Source organism: Pelmatolapia mariae, linkage group LG7, assembly GCF_036321145.2.
Source record: "Pelmatolapia mariae isolate MD_Pm_ZW linkage group LG7, Pm_UMD_F_2, whole genome shotgun sequence".
NCBI classification, from domain to species: Eukaryota; Metazoa; Chordata; class Actinopteri; order Cichliformes; family Cichlidae; genus Pelmatolapia; species Pelmatolapia mariae.
The window spans coordinates 38,903,965-38,931,822 of NC_086233.1; the positions used below are offsets into that span (position 1 = coordinate 38,903,965).

General features: G+C 37.9%; 1 protein-coding gene across 1 annotated transcript; it reads right to left on the reverse strand.

Moving 5' to 3' along the window:
- Positions 1-663: 663 nt before the first annotated feature.
- Positions 664-27,858, reverse strand: LOC134631081 (paired box protein Pax-6-like). Its single transcript, XM_063479038.1, has 11 exons — positions 27,625-27,858; positions 23,493-23,546; positions 16,145-16,275; positions 15,742-15,957; positions 13,064-13,226; positions 9,637-9,789; positions 5,950-6,032; positions 5,249-5,399; positions 4,615-4,724; positions 2,935-3,073; positions 664-1,634 (listed from the first exon to the last, which is right to left on the reverse strand). Exons 1-11 carry the CDS (start codon positions 27,635-27,637, stop codon positions 1,552-1,554), a joined length of 1,296 nt encoding a protein of 431 aa, XP_063335108.1. The 5' UTR covers positions 27,638-27,858; the 3' UTR covers positions 664-1,551.

Consider the following 27,858-nt stretch of genomic DNA (forward strand, 5'->3'; position numbering starts at 1 on the left):
TTGGGCTATAACAGTTGTATTGATGTATAGCAACTTGAAATGCTCCCAAAAATGGCACTACAGCATCTAAAAATATAAAGTAAGCTCTGGCAGACTTGGTTCTATGGTAGGTCTTAAAGGGTTAATGATTAGAGAACAAAATATCTTTTTGGACAATAATGGATTAATATAATCACTACTACAAATCCTGAGTTTGAATTTAAAAAGAAAAATTATAAAAGTGCCTGAGCACAGCAGCTGTGTGTAACAAATGACATCTGTCTCATTAATAACGTCTTGCAGACAGCTTGTACCTCCATCAGTGCAAACACAGAAACTGTATTTTGGGCTAACACTGGTGCTGAAATGCAGGAAGAGGCTGTCTTTGTGCACTTCTTGTTTAGCCAAGAAGCTAGAAACTACATACAAAGATACACTGGTTTTACATTATTTATGAAAATCAGATTTCTTTCCTCTTAAACTGAATGATCTTCCACAGTATTCTATGATATGCACAAGTCATCTTCACTGGCCTGTACATATAGCACATGACGAATCACCACCCTCATGAATCTTCTTGTGCATTTTCTATTGATTTTTCCTTGTTAAAAGATACAATATAAAAACACATTTAATTGAAATAACTTTATTTTGGAAAACCTCCCAAATAACTTGAGAAGACAAATACTTTACACTTTGAAATTAGAAACAGGTTTATATCCCAGACTGAATCCAATGTTCACTCTTTTCTTTTTTCTTTTCTTTTTTTTTTTTAAGTGTTTTTACCTTCAGGCTTTGTAAATTAATGAGTTTTTGGACATTAGACCTTTAGAACTGGAACAATCTTTCCCCAACAAAGACATAATTTTTCAGTTTAAGATCAGAGTCCATGCCTGTGTTGGGACTTCTACAATACAAAACACATATCACCAGAATTCCCATTCTGAAATTCTATACACATTCCAGGCCAAGGCTTTTGGAATCTGCTTATGAAAACAATCACAGCAGACAGCTTCAAGTTTCATTAAATTCTTCCCTTTACATTTCAGTTAACATCCTTGGGTTTGTACAAACACGCCAGTATGATAAAAATGACCAACTTAAAGTAGAGGTAATGTGTCTTCCCACAAACTCTCCCAGTGGACTCTCAGGAGTTTTTCTGTCTGGAGGTTATAATCACCAGGGTAAGGATCCACTTTCCTGAGCTTCCTCAGTACCACTCAGGTAACAGCTTGCATTCTGGACAAAGCATCCACACCATCCAGACTCTGAACGGTAGCTGATAAACATGATGTCCCAAAAACCTTTGATCCACTTACAGTCGAACTTGTACTGTTTTGCAGCAACATTAAAATCCTTCTAGTTCTGAAAACCATTTAAAATCCTTGCATCCTGTTTCTTCACAAGCATTAATAAGAGTAATTTATATTTCATACGTATTTGCTGAAGTCCTTTTTTTACATTCAAACTGGAGCAAGAAGGAATAGTTTCCATTTTGATGAGACCCCAACCGTCCTGTGGTTGAATTCACTGTTGATGATCACAGCAGGCATGAATAATTGCCTTTCATCACTACAGGCGTGGCCAGTACTGTGACATGTCTGTTTCATTTCCTGGAACTTGAACTGGAACTGAGACACCAGGGGAAATCAAACCTGGTAAAAGAGAGAACAAAAGCTTTCAGTGGTGAGCCATTAAAAGCGCCACTTGTCGCATAACAGGTGTGTTAGAATGACTGCAAAGGGGCAGGTGCAAATATGTTTAACACAAAGACATGACCAGATGAAAGGCTTTCTGTTCTATACTGATGAGAATCTACACTGTGTTCAAATGTCTACACAGACATTTGGTGTTGATGTTCTTGAACATGGAGGTCAAAGAAAGCCTGTCTGAGGTCCTAATGTTGTTAGTTAGTGTGAATTTATAGAAAGGAAACACTGAACCTCGTTTCAGCATTCAGAGTAAGTCAGGACAGTAAATATATGAATTTATCTTATATGCTTATGTATATATAAGAAAAACTCTGAGAATGTTGGGACATATAAAATGTCAGTCAGATCAATCAATTTGTTGATGCTGCATATACCGGTAATAATCTGTCAGAGCAGAGAGCTGTTTCCCTGAGCCCTATTCTGCCCAGCTAGCTCTCATGCCAGTGCATTGTGTAATGTTGTTTTGGCATATACCATTTGCATTCAAGGTGTCCTGTGGACCAGGAATATATTGGCTATAAACAGTTAGGCATCTCACATACACTTTTACTTTCACTCACTGCTTATGTTTAAGCACCTAAACTTACTTGGTTGGGTTTGCACAGTAAAATAAGTTATTTAGGTCACGGTAAAGCTCATTGTAAAGAGTGTAAATACAGCCCTTCAGAAGTGTAACAGTACACATTTAAAAATGATGGTTAGATGCCATGAGCATGAATGATTTAATTCAATTTAATTGAATTCAATTTAATTTATTGAATTGAATTAAATACAAGCACACACCAACAACAAAACACCATTACTGGACACCATGATGTTGACAACAGGGTGTTCTCTCTGTGCTCTTACTGTCTCTCCACTATGTCCAAGTACTTTCTCCTAAAGAACTCTTTCTAATATTGTTAGGTCATTACTTTGCAATATAAACATGCGATGGGTGTTGGTGTATGTTGGTGATATGTAAATAAAATGTAACTAAATTGAATGAATTTAAATTGAATTTAGATTAACTTAAACAATTGAATTTGAACAAAAAACAACAAAAAGCACTTTGAGCGCTCAAGTAGAGTAGAAAAGAACCGGTCCATTTATCATTTAACTACATTGTTATGGTCAGTCAAATAATTCAAACCCAGACTGACAGACATGACAGGCACAAAATGTTAAATGTCTGAAACCTGTGAGATCAGAAGGGATGACATGTCATAAAGTGCCGTAAAGGCACAGCTTCATAACTTCCTACCTGCTGACGACGTTGCAGACGATGTCATTGATTGGTTGATGTGTGGCTGCATGTGTGGAGGAGTATATGTCTCATAACTTCTTCCATTTACAGTGGGGCTGGTGGGCAGCATGCAGGAATAAGAGGTCTGGTTGGATGTCTGAAAACATAGAGTTTCATATTCCAATGTAATCAACTTTTTCTGGTATGTGCCAGTAACCACAGATGCAGCTGAGATGACACGTGAAAATACTACTTTTCTTATTTTATATAATAACTCTTTATGACGCTTTTATTGTTACCTCAGCTGCAGAAACAAAATTTTTTTCCAAATATGACATAAATATTGTATTTCTTATTCTTGTTTGTTGTTATTTCCAACTCTATTGGTCTTTTGGTGTAAGGTGAGGAATTACACCAGCTCTTCGGTTCATTTCCTTGACTATGTCTCTTTTATATCTTAACGCTGGTCTAGGGTATTGAGACACCGATCCTACAGGTTCCTGCAGAATGGTTGCCTGGTTTGCTCTGAGCAGATGGAAATGGTGTTTACATAGTGCTTTTTTTAATCTTACTGACCACTCAAAGTGTTTTAGAGTTGACCATTCAGCACTTTATTCTATGCACTTGTTGCACTCTAGCTACCTCACATGCATAGCGAGCACAAAATGCATGTCTTCAGACTGAGGGACTATTCAGTTAAATCCAGAGGAAATCAAAGCAGGTACAGGAAAAACAACCACCACAGAGAAACCCTTTAGCCTACATTATAAATTATAACCTGATAACACAATTTCAACATAGTGCACTTTACTTTCCTAGCTCGGTAATCTAAATTTGTTTTCAATCAGTCATTCTACTTTATAAAGTCACTTTTGCCAGCAAGAAATCAGACAAAGACCACGACCTTCAAACACTGCAAGATGTAAAAGCATCCCGCCAGAGGGTGAAGGTGGAACATTTTCACAGCTCTATTGTGGTGGACAGAAACTGAGCCTAAATGTGAAGCTTTCCATTTACTGGTCGATCTGTGTTCCTAACATCTGTCAGTCAAGCAAGGCAAGCAGTGTGTGCCCAATAAGACAATGTAAAAGCAGACATGAAGTAAAACCTACCAAAACAAGAAGAAACTTTTAGTCACTTCTTGCGTACATTCACTATGGAAGCCTTGGTAGTAAAGCTTCAAAAATGAAGAGTGGACGATCAACTGATGTTGTGTAAGGTTTGATAAAACACGCAAAAGTGACAGGCTCCAATAGATATTTGTGAATTAGCACATTGATGGGACATCGTAAATTTACCATGCTAACACACAACCATAATTTTTCAGGAGTGCTTTTAAATCTCCCTGAAGATATTGACAGGTAACCATGCCACACATGGTTAATTCAACTGTAATCTTTTGGTTATTATCTTAATAGGGTTTAATATCTGTTTTTGAATAAAGGTGTAGGCCTGTTTTCTGAGCTCATTAAAATTATTTAAAGAAGACAGACTGAAAAGATACTTTTATAGAATGGTGTAGTGAGTTTTTATTCCTATGATGGTTTTGGTCTGTCTTGCTGGTGTGTATGCATGATGCATATGACTGAGATCTGCTCTATGCTATTAGGTTGGCAAAAAAGAGCCCTAGGTTTTCCAGTGCCTTTATGCAAACTGTTGACTATTTGCATATTGTTCTATCTTGTAAATTAATCTTACTTGCATAGGCAGGCTGGCAGCCATACTGAAGCTGGGCATTGCTGGGAGGCTATAACTGTTGGACAGAACTGGATCTGACCTTCCCAGCATGGATCCTGATGAAAAGGACACTAGATAGACAGAAATGGAAATATGGATAGAGCAACAATGTGAAATTTTAACAATACGGGAGGAAATATCACAAGCAAACCATTTATGTAATCAACAATCATTGTCCAAAGTGTCCAAGTGTCCAAGTATAGTGGGGCTGGACAGCACATATGATGGGAAAAGTAACTGCATAATAAATGTAACTGGACTGCTAGCGTCTGACATTACAGGCCCAGATGAGTTTCCTTTAAACAATATGTCATACTAGTGTGAGAGAGAAAATATACATTTCATCTAAAATATGTTCACAATATAATTCATAGACAAACTACTATTGTTCTTCTCTGCTCCATTGTTGTATGTCTTATAGTACTACCAACTGCTCATGAGTGGAATATCCTGAAATCATTGGTGGCACTGTGTATATGATCATGTGCATGTATCTACAAACAAAAGAAGAAAATAGAAACAAACTCATAAAAGATATCCACACATGAAAAAGCCCCAGATGTGTGAAGCATTTCTTGAGTATCTTTGTCAGTACCTGGTGTAGTAGGCTGTGGTAGAGGCTGGTAAACACTGGTATTAAAGCTGCTACTGATTGGAATATGGTTTGAAGAGTTGGACACCTGACGACGTTGATTTCTCAGCTTTTCCTCTCTTCTCCATTTTGCTCGTCTGTTGGAAAACCAAACCTGCATGTAGCATGAGATATAAGAAGGATAAATCACTGATCTTAAAAAAGAAAAAAGATTGGGACTTCCTATGTTAAAGTCTACCTTAAACATACAACTGGCCACAACAAGTTTTCTCAAATGATGAGCAAAACATTCCTTGGTTTTTCAGTAAAGATAGAAAACCGAATTCTGCTTCTACTTTTGAAACTTGTTCTAAAAATAACTCAGACTGCTTCATCTTAGCTTCAGATACATTTACATATAAATGCATGTTTGTGCACAGTGAGGATGGAGAAGCAGTCACACTAAAATTAAATTTCTTTAAAGGACCTTGTTACGGTCAATGTGGACAGGTGAAACTACAGTAACACAATAACTTTCCAATCTTGATTTCCAATTGATAGTCTTTTGTAGAAGAAGTCGATACACCCTTGGTATTTGAACCCACAGCTGACATTGGCTAGCAAACCACTTTTCCATGCACAGGTTTTTTCATTTGAAAGATGTTTAAAAGTTTGCATATTGTATTTCTTTGTAAACCTAAAAAAACCCTAAACATAGAGCGTACCTGTATTCTTGCCTCTGGAAGGTCTATTTTGTTGGCGAGGCGTTCTCGGGCAAACACATCTGGATAGTGTGTCCTTTCAAATTCTAGAACAAAATAATTTGCACATTATGTTGAATGATTGTACTATTACACATTAATTACACAATACAGTATCTGTTTTGGGAGGGCCCCTGCTTCAAATGGACTGAAAACATCTGAAAAAGCTATTGCATAGCCCTTTTTAAAATCTTATTGACCCCTTAAAGCACCTTTGCACTACATTTACCACACATACAGAACACTTTGCAAATCAGTAGATGTGAGGTGAGTGGGAGTAGTTAATAACATAGGTCCAGCTCATTTGTGATCTGACAAACAAAAAAACAGTTTATGCACAGGTTTTACACTTTATAAATGTCGCTCTTTGGAAACCTCATGGCAACGCAGACCAAGGAGCAGCAGCAAGAAAAATAATATGTCCTGATACAAGGGTGAAGTCTTCAGACGGACACTGAGAACTACTATTCTCTGAATTGTGACAGGTCATGTGGAATGTAGAAGTCAACCACAGATGTGCCTCTTTGTTGCAAACCATAAGTCTAATATTTCAGCAAAAATTACCTCCTGAAAGATATTTTTCCCAAATCTATACAACTATCTGAAATGCTTCTCAGCAATACTTATATAGTATTTTCAGTATATCAATATTTTCAATAGTATTTTTGCAGACATACATGTTATAAAAAGAAGATCACTCCTCTTCAGTGAGACACCACCACAGGAAATTCCTGATTGGATAAATCCAAAACTTCCTCAGCTGTCATCAGTTCACTTAAATTTTATTTATATTTATACAGCTCCAAATCATAATAACTGTTGCTACGAAGTGCTTTATATTGTGAGGTATAGGCCCGACAATGTTAGAGAGAAATCCCAACAATCACACAACCCCGTATTAGCAAGCACTTGTCAACATGGACTGGTTCTTATAAAGAGCTTTTCTACTCTACCTGACCACTCAAAGCATTTTATACAACAAGCCTCATTTACCTATTCACATGCATACACCTTTTTTTCTGTGCTTATGTGCTTTCTAACATTCACACACGTTCATATTTCGATGGATGCATCGGAGAGCAACTTGGGGTTTATATCTTGCTCACTGATATTTGGCTTGCAGACTGGAGCAGCCAGGGAGCAAACCACAAAACTTTCGATTAGTAGGTAACCTGCTCTACCCCGTGAACTACAGCCCAATGATAAGGATCCAGCCCTAACTATATACTTTATCAGAAGGAAAGTTTGAAACCTAATCTTAAAAGTAGAGAGGGTGCCTCTCTTCAATATCCAACCTGGGAGCAGATTCCCCAAAAAAGAGGGTCTGATAGATGAAGGCTCTGCCTCCCATTCTACTGTTAAACACTCTGGAAACCACAACTAAAGATGCAATCTGAGAGTGAAAAGCTCTATTAGGATAGTATTATGTTATGGGGTTAAGATATGATGATGGATTTTAATTTCAATTCTGGATTTAACAAGCAGCCAACAATGAGAAGCTGATATGAAACAAAAATACTCCCTCTTTCTTGTTCCTGTTATAATTTTTGCTGCAGCATTCTGGATCAAATGAAAGCTTTCTGGGAAACTTAGGGAACAACGTGATAATAACGAATCACTGGTTTTTGAACTAGGTTTAAAGCATCACTCTGAGATACAATGGTTCTAATTTTAGAGATATTGCCCAAATACAGGAAACCAGTCCTACATATTTGTTTAATATCTGCACCACAGTTTTATCTGAATTTAGAAGCAGGAAGTTAGAGGTCATCGTAACCCTTATGTCTTTAAGGCATTCCTGCAGTTTAACGAATTAGCATCTGTCATCTGGCTTAATTGATAGATAAAGGTAGGTGTCATCTGCATAGCAGTGAAAATGTATCAGAATACTTTATTAATCCCTAAGGAAATTATGTGTGCTATGCCTTTTAATGATAATCCCTGAGGGAAGCATGTATGATGTAAACAAAATTGGTCTATTACAGAACCCTGTGGACCTCCATAATTAATCTTGGTATTTGAATCTAATTCAATTCAATTCAATTCACTTTAGTTATATAGAGCCGAATCACAACAACAGTTGCCTCAAGGCATAAAGAGGTTATTGTACTGGGCCCTGAAAATCTTAGAAATATGGTATCTAACCAGATTCTTACTCTGGATGGCATTACCTTGGCCTCCAGTAACACTGTGAGGAACCTTGGAGTCATTTTTGACCAGGATAGGTCCTTCAATGCACATATTAAACAAATATGTAAAACTGCTTTGTTCCATTTGTGCAACATCTCTAAAATTAGAAATATCCTGTCTCAGAGTGCCGCTGAAAAACTAGCATTTATTACTTCCAGGCTGGACTACTGTAATTCATTATTATCAGGATGTCCTAAAAACTCCCTGAAAAGCCGTCAGTTGATCCAAAATGCTGCAGCAAGAGTACTGACAGGGACTAGAAAGAGAGAGCATATTTCTCCTGTTTTGGCTTCCCTTCATTGGCTTCCTGTTAAATCCAGAATTGAATTCAAAATCCTGCTCCTCACATACAAGGTCTTAAATAATCAGGCCCCATCTTATCTTAATGACCTTGTAGTACCATATCACCCCATTAGAGCACTTCGCTCTCACACTGCAGGCTCACTTGTTGTTCCTTTAAAAGTAGAATGGCAGGCAGAGCCTACAGATTTTAGGCCCCTCTTCTATGGAACCAGCTTCCAGTTTGGATTCAGGAGAGAGACACTATCTCTACTTTTAAGATTAGGCTTAAAACTTTTCTTTTTGCTAAAGCATATAGTTAGAGCAATAGGTGTAGGCTGCTGGGGGACTCCCATGATGCATTCAGTTCTTTAGTCAGCTTTCTCACTCACTATGTGTTAACAGACCTCTCTGCATTGAATCATACTTGTCATTAATCTCTGCTTGTGTTCCACAGCGTGTCTTTTGTCCTGTTTTCCTCCTCTCAGCCTAACCTGTTACGGCAGATGCCTGCCCCTTCGTGTTGGTGAGCCTGGTTCTGCTGGAGGTTTCTTCCTGTTAAAAGGGAGTTTTTCTTTCCTACTGTCGGGGAAGTCCCACTGCGCTTGCTCATATGGGCTCATATGAATGTTGGGTTTTTCTCTGTATGTATTATTGTAGGGTCTACCTTACAATATAATGCACCTTGAGGTGACTGTTGTTGTGATTTAGCACTATATAAAGAATTGAATTGAATTGAATTGAATTGAATTGAATTGAATTGAATTGAAGAAGACTCTCCATTTACATGAACAAACTGGAGTCTACTTGATAGATATGATTCAAAAGTCAGGCTTATAAAATAATTAAAAGGAAAAAAAAGGGAAATCAGGATACTTGGAGAGGGTCTTTATCTAAGCGCTTAAATGCAGACTGCAGTCTTCTTTCTTTTCTTTTGTTTGTGTTGTTTATGGTATCAGCAGAAAAGTGTTCATTATCCATTTTCATGCAAAGATGTATATAAAAAGATTAAACTAGTTTGTAATGCATGCATTACAAAAAATGTAACTAATTTAATTCATTTTAACACTTTTCACAAAGGACAGTTTCCAGGAAGAGTTCCAGTTTTGGCAAAATCGGCAGGTACATATAGGAGGTTGTATTGTGTTGCTTTATGATGTTATGGTGAATGCCAGAAATTACCTTTTTCTAGTGCTTCTATTTGGTCCTGTGTAAAAGATGTTCTATTTCTCTGGAGCTTCCTCTTCAGCTGTAGTCTCATCTGAGTCTCTTCTGAGTCCTCACCATTGGTACTAACTGATACTGTGTTCTCCCCTCCCTCTGCCTGCGGACACTCTGCACCAAAGAAGAAAACAAGAAAACACACACACACACACACACAAAATGTCATGACAACATTACTCCAGTGTTTAATTTTCTTATTTTTTTTTTACATTTTTTTTTTATAAATCTTACTATGTTATGTTATCAGACTTTGGAATTTCAGCACATACAGTACTGCAGAAAGGTCTCGTATCTGATTACCAGATGATATTGCATCTTGTTACTGTTCTGTATTCAGAAGAAATTTATGTTACTATTAACTAATTTGAACCAGATTTAGAGTAGAGCCCCCCAAACCTCAATAAGATCAGTATTTGGATATAACAAAGCAGAGCTTCACTGAAGTGAACTTGTGGAGTGCTGCAGGAAGTGGGAGACTACATTTAAGTTGGTATCATGTACTGGGGTATGTCTTAGATACACACTTGTGTCAATAACATGAAATGTACTAATTTTTTCATGTAACTAGCTGATAACCTGATATTTCTGACATCTCTAAATTAAACCAATTGAGTTTAAAAGCACATCAGGTAGGAGATCTACAATTTGGTCTTTGAGCATACAGGAGCTCCATCTCCCTGTGGAATGCATGTTATTTGTGGTGCTAGCCTAATTATTCATTATCCCCAACAGACAAGCGCTGCACAACAGAATGAAGCTATTGCTCAGTGTCATAGTCAGTCAGGCAGAAAGAGATGGAAATGAGAGCAGACTCCCCCATTCCCTCTGGCACACATACACACACAGGCACAAACATGCTGTAGATGGATAGGAAGGCAGCAGCCGTGGTAGTATAGCATGACTTTGTTTCACTGTTGTACTCCCAGGGTGCTGCAGGAGGGGCAGCAGCATATGAGCCTACTCCATACAACAAATGGGGCCCTCATCCACACAAATTGAAGGAAAAGAAAAGCAAGTTGCACAAATCGACGCTATAAAATGTAAACATTTTTGCATGTGGACAATCTATTTAAACACACTGCCATTGAACAAAATACTGGGGGGAAAAAATTACTTTTTTGTAATTTGATAAAATGTTCAAATCTTGTCACGTTGCCACCACCACAAGATTTAATAACACAAGAAAAAGCATGACCTATAGGGCACCTAATGTGAAGTAGGGCAGACTCTTTACTTTGAAAGCAAACAGTTGCAAAATTATAGAATGTCAAAATTACATCTAAAACATATTTTGTAATAGTTGTTTGGCTTGTCCTGTTATGAAAACAATTATGAAAAGCAAATGTAATTAGCACATCATTTCTTACAGTGGTTTGCTGCTGTTGGATGTCACTCATATTCTACTCGTACAAAACACTTTATAGCAGCAAATGCTGGTTTATAAATCCACTGACACAGCCCATTTAAAATGACCAACTAACCTACTAAGCATATTATCTGAACTGTTGTAAAGCAGTATAGCACAGCACTGTGGCAACATATTGGGGGAAAACTGTATCAAAGTTGAAAACGTCTTTGTGTGTTTGGATAAAACATAAAATGGTGAACTGCATGAATTTACAATGAAGTAAAATGCCCAGAAAGCATTTTCAGCACTTTTAGTGTAGTTTAAATAGTGACATTGAAATAACATAAAAAAGGAAACCTGTATTAGAGTAAATACACCAGTTAATAAATCGGGACGATCTGATGTGATAGGATGAGAAATTATTTATTCGGTGAGCGTTTTGAATGAAATTTGTGGACGTTAAGGAATCTGGGTCTGAGTTAAATCTCTGTTTCAAATAACAGATGTTAAAAAAACATAAAAAACTAAAGAAAAAACTAAAAACTATTTCTCATCATACTCACATGATGAGAAATATTGGCAATTTCCCATTGCTTAATAATTATTTTCCCATATTTAGATCATCATATACATCTGTTTTGTTTATACAGTCTAATATGTACACATACACTAAGTATGCCTATCTAATATAAAGTCCCCTTTTATGTTATATATATATATATGTGTGTGTGTGTGTGTGTGTGTGTGTGTGTGTGTGTGTGTGTGTGTGTGTGTGTGTGTGTGTATGAATTTATTTATATATAGATAGATATAGATATAGATATAGTTAGAACTATAACTATAAAAACTACTGGAAACTCAAAAAATCAAAATATCATCAAATAATATACATTTCAGTGTGTTTGAGACTCTACATGTTGTTTATTTATATGAGCAGATGGTTTGAGATATATCTTCAGTTAAGTTCTGTAATGCCAAAGATGTTGATCTGTTTAATGAAGCCGTCTACTCTCTTTGCAAAGAGTTTTTGCGGTTTCTTGGAGAATTGAGAGAGCAAACAAACAGCCCTGTAATTTGTAAAATGGTGTCTGTTACCTGCTTTATATGAAGATGTTACACTGAAAATGTGTGAAGAGAAGAAGAGACGATATTGAATGGAAGATAACAGCTATAAGCTAAATGACTGACAGCATGAATGGATGGTGGAAATGTGAAGTATGAAAACAATAAGAAAATAATTCACAGCACATGAGTTAGAACAATTCATTTCAAATTGAAGCCCTCATAGCTTTTTGGAGCATACTGCTAATCACAATCGAGTTCGCTCAGTTGTGATTGCATAATGTAGGTGTGGAAGCTTGGTTCAGAGAGCTGAATGTGACTCGCAGTTAAAACCTTAAAGCTACCTGAGTTAAAGTTTTCATCAAATTAAAATAAAGTTTCCAGAAAGAATTTCCCTCCTTTTAAACAGGGAATCAAAGCCTGAAATCTAAGGATATAAAACAATATTAATATTATTGCTATTGATATTTCAATATTACTCGCACTTTTGGGAACTGTTGATTTTGTTGTACTTCTACTATTAGTATACATTTCCAGGTCACTTTATTGCTTCATTGCTGTTCTGAGTTTTCAGAAACCTCTACTTTATTAGGATTTCCCACACAACCATCTGTAGACAGCAGACAACAGTTCACGGAGTGAAAATGCTTATTGATGCCAGAGGTCAAAGGAGAATGGCCAGACTGCTTCAAGCTATTTGGAAGGAAACAGTAACTCAGATAACCAGTCCTTTTAACCAATATATGCAGTAGCGCATCTCCTAACTCACAACTTGAAACTCACAGCTTGAATCAAATGGGCTAAAGCAGCAGAAGACCGCACTGGTCACATGTCAGATAAGGCTACAATTCACATGAGCCCACCAAAATTTAACACCAATTCAAAACATTTGGTTTTTGTAAAATTAGAAATCGTCTCTTCTGTGAATGAATTAGTGAAGAAGAATCGCAGTGTTACTTTGAGTTAATGTCTCACCAGTGGCAGAGAGTGCTGTCCCAGGATACCATCCTGAGCGTCCTCCCCAGCTGCTTTGTGCATTGAGCATCTTGAGTTTGTCAAACATCCCTTCAGCTCCCACTGTGCCTATTTGTTGCTTGTCACTAGCCAAATTCCTAAGCACTCGATTTATTGATGAAACCTGGTGAGAAACACAACAACATAATTACATAAGACACACCTTAGTTGTATATTATTGTCATTGGTGTGTTGAGGATGTAGCACTTGTGCAGGGCCAGAAGTAATGATTCCTCCTTGCTTGATAATAAAGAAGTGTGTGTAATTAAAATCTCCTCTCTCTTTGGTTATTGAGGTACCGTGAGATCAGTCTACTATTCAGAAGGCGGGTGGTTTGATCCAACCTGCAGTTCAAAACATCCTTGTGAAAGATACTGAACCCTGATCTTGTCCAAGATGCATCCATCGAAGTTTGAGTGTATGATAATTAAAAGTACTTAGGATTAGAAAAAAGCACTGTATGAATGTATGTGTAAATGAGGCTTGTCATAAAAAAAAGCACTTTGAGTGCTCAAATTGTATGGAAATTGGGTTCCAGTCATCTGGAAAGTGAACTGAACTGGCCCCCCAAAGATCATCACTGCCAGTTGAGAGGCACTGCAGTGGGGACTGCTGTTCATTCCTCATTCATTTACACACAGGAGCTGAAAAACACAGCCACATGGTGGTTGCAACTGAGAGGTGGAACTAGAGATCAACAGCTGCGGGAAATGGTGGTCTTGGAGCAGTTTGTGGATGGATTGTCAATAGAAACAGCAGACTGGGTGAAGAGGATAAGTCACTAGGAAACTTGAAGGCAGCGGTCACAGATGAATCCATGTGGGGGACCACGCTGCAGCAGGCTGTGGGCAGAAGGCTACATATCTGATTCCAGCACCATGGAGGAAACCCCTTCCGTCTCAAGCACCTCACTGATGTGTTCTCTCTGCCAGGTCACATTGATATCATACAGCATCATGGTGAGACTTCCCTGGGAATGATGGTTCAGTCACTACTCTGTAGGTTTTCAGAACAGAGATGAAAAGTAGTTCTAAAAGAATTGAAAGACATGCTGGAGATGGAGGGGAGAACCAGATTCTTGATGGACTAAGGTGATATCTAATCCCATGCCCTGGCTGAGTGAGCTCCTGGACTGGTTAGGCACTCGGAATTTAACACTACTGGCAGATTCCCTTATCTCCAGAGACCAAGCGAAAAAAATGCCTTCTCCACTCTGCACCAATTTGTCATACTCGCTTTTGTTTGCTTGTTTGGTGCCCCAGCCATCTTCTAATGCTTTCTGGTTGGGTGCCTCCCATGTTGCATATGTTGCCTCCTACCTGGATGACATGATCATACACTGCAACACCTGGGTTGAGCATATGCAGCAGGTAGCTGCAGTGCTGGAGTCCTTGTTGCAGGTTGGGGTCACTACCAACCCAAAGAAGTGTGCAGAGAGAGGTATAGTATCTGGATTACCACTTTTGCAGCAGGCAAGTGCACATTACAACCTGCCCACAGATGAAGATCAAAGAGAGGTACATCAGTTTTTGGGGCTAGCTGTTTACTATGGGAGGTTTATCCCAAACTTCGCAGGCCCCTCTGACCCCACCCAGAAAGGTGTCTCACATCTGGTCCAATGGGCGGACTGGTTCCAGATGGCATTTGAGAGGGTGAAACAGGCCCTCTGTGGTAAGCTACTGCTCCACACCCCTACCTTCTTTCTCCCTTTTATCTTGCAGACCAGTGCTTCAAACTAAGGCCTAGGGGGCATTTATGTCTCATTGGGTGTGTGGGGTCGACTGCCCACTGCTCCACATTCAGTCTATTGATTTATCTGTTTACATCAGCAGGAAAATGTCAGAATGTGAACCCACTACAGCAGGGTACAAAATAAATGCTTGTGAGTCTGGTGCACTGTTGATTGTAAATGTGCTACAGTGTAGTAAATATGGTCGGGGGGGGGGGGGGGGGGGGGGGGGGGGGGGGGTAAGTTAAGTGGGTTAAGTCAGGTGGTGGGGTATGAGGCTTGGCTGCAAGAGGGAGAGGTGGAGCAGAATGGGGAGAGTGGCACATCTGGTGTGCATTTGCTAATCATTCTCTCTCCCCATACTGTAGGCGTGGGGCTGGAGGATGAGGGATGAACAGAGTGAAGCACAGAAGCAGTAAAGCTTCAGAGCTGGGCTGTTTGGAGGAGTGAACATTGTTCCTGTGTGCTGGAGCCGTTTGTGTAATTAAAATCTCCCCTCTCTGTGGTTACTGGGAGAACTTGCTAAAGCCTCCTATAATTTTCTGTGGGACTGTTAACAATATGACTTAACAATGAGTAAATACAGCGGCTGTCCACAGTCAGATCAGGTATATTATTTGAGTGAAGTTTTGTTCTAAAGACACTTTTAAAGACAATAATGCTTCTATATGTAGCAACCCCACTTGCAGCATGTCACCGCACAACAACAATAGATATCGTCTCATAAAACAACTCACAAGCACCCTGGGACAATTATTTTTGTCATTTGTTTCTATACAAAGAAAAGTAAACTCAAAATTTACATGAAAAATCAAATTAAATATGGTGAAGGGTGTTTTAATGATTAGTCTACCTTGTCATGGAAAGATTTTTAATTACATGACTTTGCTGAAAAACAGAAGGGTCTTACACTGGGTATATTGTCGTTGGTGCAGACTCCCTCTGCAAGCAGTCGGTCTCTGATCTCCCAGGCAAAAATGGATGGACACTCTCTCTTGTACTGAGCAATTTTCCCCACCACCTCCGGAGTGGCCACTCTGGGTTTACTCCCACCTATGGCCCGTGGACGGATTGAACCTGTCTCATAATACCGGCCTAAGATCTTACTCACACAGCCATTAGACACCTGGGCAACATAATAACACACATCTTTGTTAGACAATCTTTGGAACAATTATATCTTGCCAGTAAAAAAATAAAATAAAAAAATACTTCTCTATTTTTTATTTGTTCACAATATCTAGCAAGAATTTGCATTTTTCTGTATGACATGTGATGCATATTTTTGTGGTGTTGTAACCACCTTGCAATACCTGCAGTATTCTGGATATGTCACATGGTCGAGCACCGCTGTGTGCCAGCTCCACTATCTTCTGCCTGGTAGAGTCAGGTAAAGGTCTCCCATTCACAAACACACCTCCCAGCTGGTTTACTCCACTGTGGCCTACACAGATATACCCACATACCCACCATACCCACATGCACGTGCGCACACACACACACACACACACACACACACACACACACACACACACACACACACACACACACACACAAAGGTTTTCAGCAACTTATTTACTGTATTATTTACTCTTATTTTACTCACAGCAGAGGCCCAAAGTAATAAAAAAAAGCAGCACTAACGAAACAAGTGGATGAAAAGAGTAGGAAAACCAACCCAAAATATGAGAACATGAATAGAAAGATTTCCTCCGACATTGTGTTTTTTGCGGTATCCTTATATATTTTAGTTATTGTATGTACAGCATATAGTAATGTCTAGCATTTCCAAATGTTATCTGTCTTTTTTTCTGTCGTTAGTTAAATAAACAACTATGTTCTGATGTTCTTCCATGCGTTAAATATGTTTAGTTTTAGCCTTCTTTGACTCAGGCCTTTTGTTGCTGCAATTCTTCTTTAAAAGGATTGAAAGCTTTTTTTTTCAGTCAAGTTATAATAAAATAGAATAGAATAGCCCTTTATTGTCACTGTACATGTACAATGAAATTATGGGGGTTTTTTGTTTTTGTTTTTTTTTCATAATGTTTCCTTGTATTCGAATGTTTGGGATCATTGATGTGACATTAAATTCACCACCTTTCAAATTCCTCCAGACTGGTTGCCATATTTTCATTCAATATTGGCATAAACAAACTTGAAATTATAGTGCATAGTTTTGCATTGGATACAGGAAAGCTGTGGTGGTCACAGGTTTGTCATTACACTTTTCATCCAGTTACAGTTACCTGGAAATTGTATGCTTAATTACTTTTGTTTTAGTGGACAAAGGAGTACTTTATTTGTACACAGATAATAACTACAGCATTTGCTAAAGTACTGAAGTTTCCTTCAGGATTACCACGATGAAACAAGCATACACACATAAAAACTCACAGGCTGAAAACAACACACATCTGCTGTTGCAGTTTTTGAGTATTACTCTGTATCTACTTCTGTTGTGCTCACATTCATTGATCTATAGCAATAGCTTTATGTGATCATCCTTGTTATTCCTGAACTGCAGCAGCTTAGGTTGGAGTCCAACCTCCAGTTTCTTGTGTAAAGTAAGTTTGAATGAAGCAGAAAACACTTTTAACATGTTGCAGGTCTGAAATGTTTCAGCAGCGGGAGCTGACGCATGCTGTGCCGTGACACTGTTGGGGTTAAGTAGAGATTTATGCTGATTCAATTGTCTATTGTGTATTAATGGCTGTGAGGGGGGAAGCATATTGCAGATTTTTTTTTTAAATCCTCATGGATTAATAAATCAGACAACCATCCAATACACAAAGTCACACACACACACACAAACAAAGAGAAAGCAAGTGAGTTACACAGGTTTTTTCCGCAGAAGTCATTTAGATGCACAAACATATACTCTGTTAGAGTTTTGTTTCTTTATTACTAATGTCATCCATCTATCCAGCTAGCCAGCCAGCAGCATATAGCAGCGGTAGGGACATGTAGGCCTGCAGGGTGGAGATGGGTGAGGGGGATCCCACCTTCCTCACCCGCCAAATCACACCCAGTGTATAAAAGAAAGAAAAAAAATTACCTCAGCTATTCTCTATGTGAGAAGTCAGACATCCCGTTTCTATATATTTCATATATACCAATGAAAAGTAATGATGGGTGGCTGCAGTAGCTGTTGCAGTAACCTGCAACCAGCAACCAGCAAATGCTACTCTGGTCTCTGCATGTCTCTGCATATGTCTTTAATTAATGATTAATAAAATAATCAGCTGTGCAATTCAAAAAGCTGTCTGTTCATTTAGATGCATACAGACACCAGAGAAGACTCCAGTCTTCTCCTCTATTGCAGGAGAGCTTCTCAGCTAGAAAAACAAGTGGATCAAGTGGATCACAAAAAGTTTGTGTTCCACAAAACCTCGCACTGTTAAAGCTTTGGCTTTGAACAGCTCTTCTGCTTAATTAAATTATAGAAAGAGTCACGGCCTCCACAGAGGTTACTGCTGACTTTAGGTGTGAGACTGCATTATTTCTAATTGTCCTTCATGCTGCCTCACATCATGTTCACTTTGTGTTTTGGGGTTGATAGTTTCACTGAAAAATGTTAATCACAGTCTCATTTCCCCAGGGAAAACACTCAGGCCTTCCTCTCTTGACACACAATTAATAGACAGACATATGGAGTCAATTTGGACCTCTCTCTCTCTCTCTCTCTCTCTCTCACACACACACACACACACACACACACACACACACACACACACACACACACACACACACACACACACACACACACACACACACACAAGAGCAGGTGGGCTCTTGGGAAGAGATCAGCAGCTTTCACATTAAATCAGCTCTTTCGCACTGAACCTGACTTCAATTAACATTCACTTTAACAGTGTAGTGCTATCATTAACAAAGATCTTCAAATAAAACAAGAATGTGGTTCATTCAAACCTTCCGTTGTTCAGTGTCTACACAGCACAGCTGTTTCCCATCAAACATTCTATTACAGTTTTTTACAGACGCTAGGACACATTTCTCAATACGTAGGTCACTTTCGCAAAACTCCTCACACAGTGAGCACAACAGAAGTCTATGTGGGCTAAACTGAGGATCAGTTATCATTGTTTTGGCACAAAATGCATTCAATGACTACATCTCTCAAATTTCATGAATTATTTTCTCACTCAGACACAACAACTGCCAAAAATCTTTGTACGTACAGGACATTTTGCATGTACTTACATACTGTTTGCAAAACTGTTAAACTTATGGTCAAAACAATAACATAATGCAAAACTGAATAAGACAGCAAAATTCAACAGCAATATTTTATTGAAACATATTTTAAATCTAAAAATGCAGTTTAACCAGCCACAGCTAATTCTCATTGTAGATGAACATCTACACAGGTGTTACTCCTTCAATTTCATTACAAAAGGAGACAACTGCTGAATAGGTTTGTTTTGTGATGTAAACATGGACCCAGCCAGAAATGGAGAAGACCGAGTAGATTAGCATTACTATTGTATGTGTATCAGTGGATGGTGTGTATACAAATTCTTGTATTTTGGGATTACTTAGTGCAAAAAAATAAAAATACATATACACAAATATTAAGGAAGTCTGCATGATGTCTAATTCATTCCAGTAACATATATTGAAATTATAAACGGAGATGTGTCCTTGTTTTACACAAGAAAACACTGTGTAATGCTACATGTTTTTAGTGTTTTTTAGGTCATTGTTTTGTGGGTGACAAAGTGTGTTTGTCGGCTGTCAACCTTTGCTAGTGTTCTGGAAGAATGAGTTTATTTGAGACCTGAATAAAGTGTTTTGGTAGTTGTAGTGCATTTTGAATGTGAAATGAACTGCTTTGCCAAGCTGAAGGTCAGTTAGGAGAATTGTGTGAAGAGTTTTGCAAAAGTGACCTAAGTATTGAGAAATGTGTCCTAGCGTCTGTAAAAAACTGTAACAGGAAAAATATTGTTTGTTGGTGCCTTCAGACATAGATGTTTGATGTCGTGACAGCAGTGCGGTTAAGATTTAGTTACTCTTAGAAAAGAAACTGCTTGATAAAGCTGTGTAATGCATCTATTTTTTCCTACTTATCCAGTTATGGCTCACAGGTCCCTATCCTAGCTGTCTTACGGCTAGAGTTAAAGGACACGCTGGACTCTCACAGGGCTGACAGACACAACCGTTGACACCCACAGTTTAGAATAAGCAGATAACCCATACATAATTTTTATACTGCGCAGAGAAAAGCCATGCAAGTGCCAGAAAAACCTAACACAAAGGCCCCAGCCTAGGCTTGAACTAAGGAGCTTCCTAAAGTCAGTGTTTGAGGAAACAGCACTAATCACCACACCACGAAACTGCTATTTTGTATTATTGTGTACTTTGCTAAGATCACTCAAGGCTCATCTACGCAGTTACACTTTCCGGCGATGGTAACTGTGACAAAGCTAGCTAGGTTTTAGCTTCTCATGACCAGTGTTTTGGAAAATCCATTATCAAAAACCTCCAAACCACACAGCAACAGCGGTAGAGCAGGTCTGCCAATGGGAAGGCCAGTGTTACAGTTCCAGATGAGTGGCAGGGTACTGAAGTGTGTGCATGATAGCTAAAAAAAACCACTTAAAGGTATCGAATAAAGTACTGTGCAAATGGGTGGATGTGGCTTGCAGTAGAAAGCACTTTGAGTGCTCAGAGGAGAAAAGTATTGTAAGTTCCAGTCCATTTTCAGGGTTGCTGAATTATAATCTGTTCTGTTTTGTACTACTTACTTCTGGCTACTGAGAAGCAGCACACTTCTTAGACCTCCTTCTGGGCAGAGGAGGAAGAGATACTCCAGGGGAACATACTAAGCCGCTTTCAAGGTTTGGCCTAGGGCCTCTTCTCGCTTGTACTTGCTCTTAGTTTTATATTGGGCCAAACGCAAACTGTCTCCTGAAGTGTGCACGTTTGCACTTTTTACCACAGAGAGCAAGTGGGAGAAACAGAGATATTTTTATAGTGCAGCAATATAATCTATGGACCGCTTACACAGTTAGAGTTGATATATGAAAACTGCCATACAAATGCAAACTGTTAATATTTATAGACAAACCATAAGACAACATTTATATGACATCAAGACAATGCAATGCGTGAAGGGAGGGGATGCAGGTCAGACTACGCAAAGCATTCTGAATCAAAGCTGATGCAAAGGACGAGCCTGTCTCAGCCATGTCTCAGTCCAGCATCTCGAGTGAATGGCTGGAGGAATGACAAGCCAATGAGCCACAAAAGGGCAAATGTTAGAGTAAAAATTCTCTTCAGTTGACATAAGTTAAAATATTGAAGATTTCATTCCTTGATGGTTTGATAACACCTGTAGTTGTGGTAACAGCAACTTATTTAAGCTTATTTTAAGTTGTTCAAATATCACATCATACAGAATTCTGTAGAGGAGCAAAACTGTCAGTTGTCATCTTCATAAAGAAACTGACTTATAACTGGCCTCTTCCCGTGCACATAACATGAATCTGGTAACAGCAAAACACAGTTACAGATGATTCTGCAGCTTATTACCTGAATCTCACATCTTATTGCTCACTGTGGCTGTTCTTTTTCATTACTTTATTACTTATACACTATTAAACAAATGTTCATTATCAGAGTTCATAAGCGCTATGGCTGTTGTTAAGTGTGCTGCACGTAAAAGTCTTTTAATAAAAATGAAATGCTTTGTTTTTCTTAGTGAAACAAACGATGAAAGGTTAAGTTTCGCCTAAAGGATATGTTGCCCTGTAACTGAAATTAGCATTCGAATTAATAACACAGTGAATAACAAATGCACGTAGTTAGCTTCCCTGAGCTAGAAGCTCAGATTCACACTCTTGCCCAAATATCATCATCATGTCCAATTTCAAAATCCAAAATTTGTCTGAGACTTCAGAAACGCACGACTGATCCCACAATTAATAAATGAACAATTCATTTTTATATGCAGTTTAATCAGTAATCTTTGCAATTACCACTGTATAGTGATAATCTTTGTTCTCAATTGTGACTTTTTTGTCTTTCACTTGTTTCCTGTTTAGTTTCAAGTTTAAAGAATTCTGTTTAGAAGTAACTCTTAGACCTAATAAATCGAAGTCGTCTTCCATTTGGATTTTTTCTTTTTTCTTTTTAATGAGTTGTCAGGTTCAGACGTGTGTTCATAGGTCATACTGCACACTCACTGAATTATGTTGACTACTGTATGCTAATCAGTCATCAATAAATCTTAACGCATTAATGATCTAAGCAAATAAATATTAGTCATTTTAATGATCTAATAATAAAAGCAACCATTCAGACATTTAGTAATGATATTTTGCAAATGAAATTGAGCTAAAATTGATCCTTGGCCTCATCGTGAGATTGAGTGATACTTATCAGGCCACAGATGCAAGAAAAACAAGCAGACACACAGATAAATGCTGCAGACACCTTTTGTTAGGTGGAGTTTACTGTGAGTCCTATAACCAGTGTAAATTTAAGGGACATTTACATACAAGGCTAAAGAGACTATATATGGATTGTTGTTTTTTTATTTGTTTGGGTGTTTCAACTTTAATAACACCGTACTCTCTTAGAACATCTACAACCTCTTCGGTAATCCTGCCTAGTGTGTTATTATTACTGGTAAAAATTTACAAAACTACTAAATTATACCTTATTAATGAAAGGGTGTTTGTTGTTTTTAAAGACATTAAAACACTAAAAAAAAGACAATGTTTTTAATTTCTGTCATTTGCTTTTATCTGACTGCTTTTAATCTTACCGTCATCTAAGTCAGTGCTGATGTCCATTCATGACCTTCCAAACCTGTCATTAAATATTTCTTTTTTGATCACTTGGAAAATAAAGTTAAAGACAAGTAAGCTTAAAAAATAAAAAAGAAGAAAAAAACTTAATTAGATGATGAACTAAGAGTAGCTGAGACCACATTTTTGCAGCAGGTCTGGTAGATAATCTCTTCACCACACCACCTGCGGTATACAGACTTTTAAATATTAAGCTATTTTATTTTGAAAATGTTTTCCTTTATATTTGATGTGTGTGGGAATGTGCATTTCATGAGGCAGCTTTGCTATTTACATGTCCGGCACGTGTGGCTATGACATTATGAATTATTTGGAGTCAGATTTCTGACCACTTGGGGAATGTGAGGCTAACATTCATTCAGATGTGACTCTGAAAGAGCAGACAGAAAGTCTGCTCTTTCACGATGGACAGATATAGTAGTTTTTAAACTTTTCTGCCATAAAAAGCTGATTACAAGAAAAACAATAAGCTGAAAGTCACCATAAGGAGTCATAAAGCTGTTCCACATCAATGATCAACTTTTTTTCATATTGTTGCCAGGTACACTGATGCTATACAAAAACCACAAAGCAATAAACCAGAATTGTCATTTACTGTGATCAAACTGTTTTACAACATAAGTTGCTGCATTTCCAATGTGACAGAATTACAGTCAGTGACTTAAACATTTTAAATGATTGTAGAGGTTAGAGATTTCTACATGTATGTATAGTGCTATAACACCTGATAACACCAGACCTGGATTTTTTTTTTTATTTATTTATTTTTTTTGATAAAGTAACATTAAAAATGAATAAGAACAACATATACTTTTGAGAAGAAACTTACTGTTTTGCATCATGGAGGCCACACCACTCTCCCAGCTTGTTTGACTTCTGTAATCTGCACAAACAGAGAAGATGTGAGAAACAGCGTACTACACATGCCTCTACCTGGATAGTGAATTGCAAGAAAGAATAACCTGAATCTCTAAAGGTCAGATTTGCATCATTAACTTCATGCAACAATGTAGAAGATTTCTGACTATGTTGTTTTTAAAATTCTTTATAGGGGTGAAGCTGAGATAAGACTGAAAAAAAAGACCTTGTCTGGATGGTGGACTAACTATCCTATGGTTGGTAGTAATGCACATATGAGCGCTCACACTCAAGACTCATGGAATGACATGATTTAAAATGTACAAAAAATCCTTCTCTATACTTTTTTTTTATTACCTGACTGACCATTCATTATATTTTCTCGCATACATGTTTTAAAAATAATCAGAAAAACTACATGGTTCCAAAGAAATAGGTCTAGTCATGTAAAAAGTAGGAGTGAGAAGTAGTTGTACCACAGGCAACGATCAAGCAAAAACACCCAATAATATCTTTTTCTCAAGTTTCTTTTTTTGTTTTTGAGAAAATATCTCCATCGATACTGTAAATTTACAGGACGAAAATATTTTTTGGGGGAAAATGTGACTATTTAATTAAATACAGAAAATAGCCTAGCTAGCCAAATAGCCTAACCACTGAGCTGTCTAAGTGACAAACTATTTTTTCAGCTTTGTTTCATATTTTATTCTTCATTATTGGAATTAGATGTTGATCATAATAAAATAATAGTCCAAATATATAAATAATAATCTAAAAACAAATTATAGAAATATGTCAATTAAGACTTGTGTTACAACTAAATGAGATTGTAGTATTTTGTCACAACGATACAAAGTTTTGCACAAAAATCCTCTATTTTGTGCAGTTTCAACATGATTTTGAGTGTAGTGTCCTGGTGAAATATATATATGAAGTGTTTTCATCTTTAGTGTATAGAGCGGCTTATCAATCATTCAATAAATAAGTCACCATTATGAAAGCATGATTAGGCAGAGCAATAGGAGCAGTTTTCTGTGATTCACGTGTAGAGAAACACATGACAACCCTGTTCTCAAAATCACAGCTCTATTAGGTTAAGTTGAGAAAAACTTAACCAAGAAAGGCTTCAAAGCAGCTTTCTCTTAAGCGCTTGTCATTAACAACCTGCATAATGAACATTAAGCAGCTCCACACAAGAACAAACGCATACACATGCCGACTGTGGCACCTTGTTCCCGCTATAACTCGGGCTTTTCTCCCAGTGAAAGAAGACAAAGAGCCGGAGGAGCGGAGCGGCGGCTCAGCTCGGTAAATACCCGCCGGGCTTTGTGTGTCCGCGGGGTTTTAGTGTCGTCGCCTCGTTAGCTGCGGCTCGTTAAAAAACCCGCGACACAAAAACGCAGCGGGGAGCCCAATTTGACCAGTACAACTGACATAAAAGAGTTCTGTTGGACGCAGTGATGACAATATAAAAGTTTCATTCATCCGCATTCACTGCGTGGATATGAGAGACAGACGGAGAGAGAGAGACAGAGAAGCATTTCAATTTGAAATCAGGAATATATATATATATATATATATATATATATATATATATATATATATATATATATATATATATGTGTGTGTGTGTGTGTGTGTGTGTGTGTGTGTGTGTGTGTGTGTGTGTGTGTGTATTTTATTATATATACAGCGTTTCCTTATAACTTTTGACCAGTACGACTTAAAGCTTTAGGCCACATCAGTTACAAGAGACCACAGAAATAACTTTTTACTGGAATTTGTTCCCACTTCATTTGGCAAAGTATCAAGAGGCTGGACTTTTTGGTAGCTCATAATTAAGCAGTGTGTTCACGATCACGGTCTTTTAAAGGCTGTCCACATCACCAGGGAACACATACACTGCAATACTGTGGATCTATACTTTGTACTTTGTACATCTGAATATAATTTGGTATTTAGTGCTGGTAGTTTTGTATTATTGTAGGGTCTTTGAGGCAACTGTTGTTGTGATTTGGAGCTATATAAATTGAATTGAATTGAATTGAATTGGGTGGATGAGTAGCCTGTGTGTTACACATATATATAACTAACTGACGGTATTCAGTTAGCTTCTAATTGAAAATATTAACGTGGAACATGAAATGTAAAAAGAATGCCTTTCTAGTTTTTGCATCATGATATTACTTGATAAAATACTTCTTGGAAAGATGGAGGCATTTTCTCGCTTCCGTCAAATGAACAAAGTATCAGATGTGACTCAGGTGCACAGAGCAGACACGTGTCTTAATCCTCCTGTCCCCAGTACAACATATGGCAACAGCCCACACTTCGCTCTCATCCCTTAGACACACACACAAAAATAATATGTTCTGAATTCGCACGCCGGATGAATTTATTCCGGCCTGATTAATCATGCGTTTAATTGGCTTCAATTTGATTAAGATGTTCATTAACGACTGACTTAATTAGATCATCAATTAAGAAAATATTTATCGTAAACTGCCTGTGGATTTCAAAATCATCTCAGTCAAAACAGCATGAGAGTACAATGACAGCAAACGGTAGACTTTGAAATAATTTCTGAGGTGACGTATTTTTAAATGCGCTCCTAAAATAAAACACGTTTTCCAAACAGGGATTTTGAGTCGAGGCCTAAAAAGAAAAAAAACCATTCAAATAAAAAGCAAAGGTCTTCTCCCACAGTGTGATCGTAGATAGGTTTAAATAAACTGATGAGAGTAACTTTAATGATTAGTGTCCACATTCTGTCGTTTTAGGGTTTGGGTTTTTTTATTTGTTTGTTTTTCGTTTGTTTGTTTAAAAATGTTAAAGAAACGATACCTCCTGCATATTTTAGATGCCGTCTTTACAGACAACAAGTGGCTACAAATGGTGATGAAGTTCGTGTGTTTTATTTTGACCCTTCAGTACTGTTTAAATACAATCGTTTTAGCAAGATGGCAATTATTACCATTATCACTATGATCGCGATGATGATATGATTGTTAGAATGAAACATTGCCAGTCTAGTGTCAACAACAACGCCCAGGTTCGGTAGAAACACGGGGAGTGCGTTAAAGTGTTAGAAAGCGGTGTTCACCACTGTTCACTTGTCCTTATAAATTTGATATTTAATAACTGTTCAATAGAGGATGCGCAACAATCTCTGGGTGGTAGAAATTGTATGGTAAATATATTCCTATATGTAACCCATTTAATATGGGTTTAAACAGAATATCCAGCATACCCATAATACCCGACAACTTTGTTGCTGGATTGTTTAACTCCAATCGCAATGAAGGAAAAGGCGGGATTAAGTTTATTAGTTAAATTAGAGTTTAAGGCTCCTGCTTTTTAAAAAACACTCTCGTTACTTTCTGCGGTAAAGTTCGGGGAAACCTTGTCCTGCGTGAAGGCAGCAGCGGCTCAGTCCACAGCGGCCGGGATCACCTGGCGTCACCGCACCGCACAACTATGAGAAGAAGGAGGTTTTTTTTTTGTTTGTTTTCTCTTTTCTTCCTGACCCGGCTGTTTTAGTCTGAAAGAACATAACCCTGAACAAAGCACAGCAATCCGGCCCTGTGCAGAGGCCATTGGCCCGCGATCATACACACATCAATGTCTTTGGAGTTTAAACCTAAAACCAGTCAATGAATAAAAATCTTAAAAATTGAATTAAATTAAATCACATACTTAAAACAACACTTCTCTCTGTCTATAATGAAGTTTTTTGCAGTAAAAGAGGGGAAGGGCTTGTTTGGAAAAGTTTGTCACCATTACATGTTCCGTCTTTCTTCTCTTTTTCTCTTTTTCTCTTTTTCTCGTTCTTCTGTTTTTTGGTAATTTAATTAATTTTATTTAAAAGGGGGACCGAGTACAATTAGAAGATAAATGTTGCCATTTCACGCATTGTACCAGTTAGCGTAACGCTTCTGATAATTTTCTCTTTCTTCCAACAACAACAATAGAAAAGAAACAAATCAAACGAGCTAAAATGCTTTTACATCAGCACTTGGTTCTCACCCTTCAACCTTATCCGTTATACGCGCGATAACTTTTCAACTCCATCCTTGACTAAGAGAGAGATTGAGCAAGCTTACCTTTCTGTGGCATGTTGCAGAATCAAAGTTTTGGTTTGTTTAGTTTTCCAACAACCTCTTTCTTCTATTCTTTCCTTCACTTAGTTTCTTCTTGACTGAAGAGACAAGTGCACAGAGATAGAGACACAGAGCTGGTCCTCTGAGAAGGAGGAGAGAGAGAGGAGGACAAGTGGGAGGGCTGTGCCAGTGAGAGAGAAAATGGGGACCAAGAGTGGAAAGGATGGGGAGGAGGGT

What these genes read in the sequence shown, in the direction of transcription:
- LOC134631081 (XM_063479038.1), bottom strand. An exon ending in GGCCTCCATGATGCAAAACA is followed by an intron (nt 16,276 to 23,492) that starts GTAAGTTTCTTC and finishes ATATCTGTGTAG; the next exon opens with GCCACAGTGGAGTAAACCAG. An exon ending in TTCCAGAGGCAAGAATACAG is followed by an intron (nt 5,400 to 5,949) that starts GTACGCTCTATG and finishes TGCTACATGCAG; the next exon opens with GTTTGGTTTTCCAACAGACG.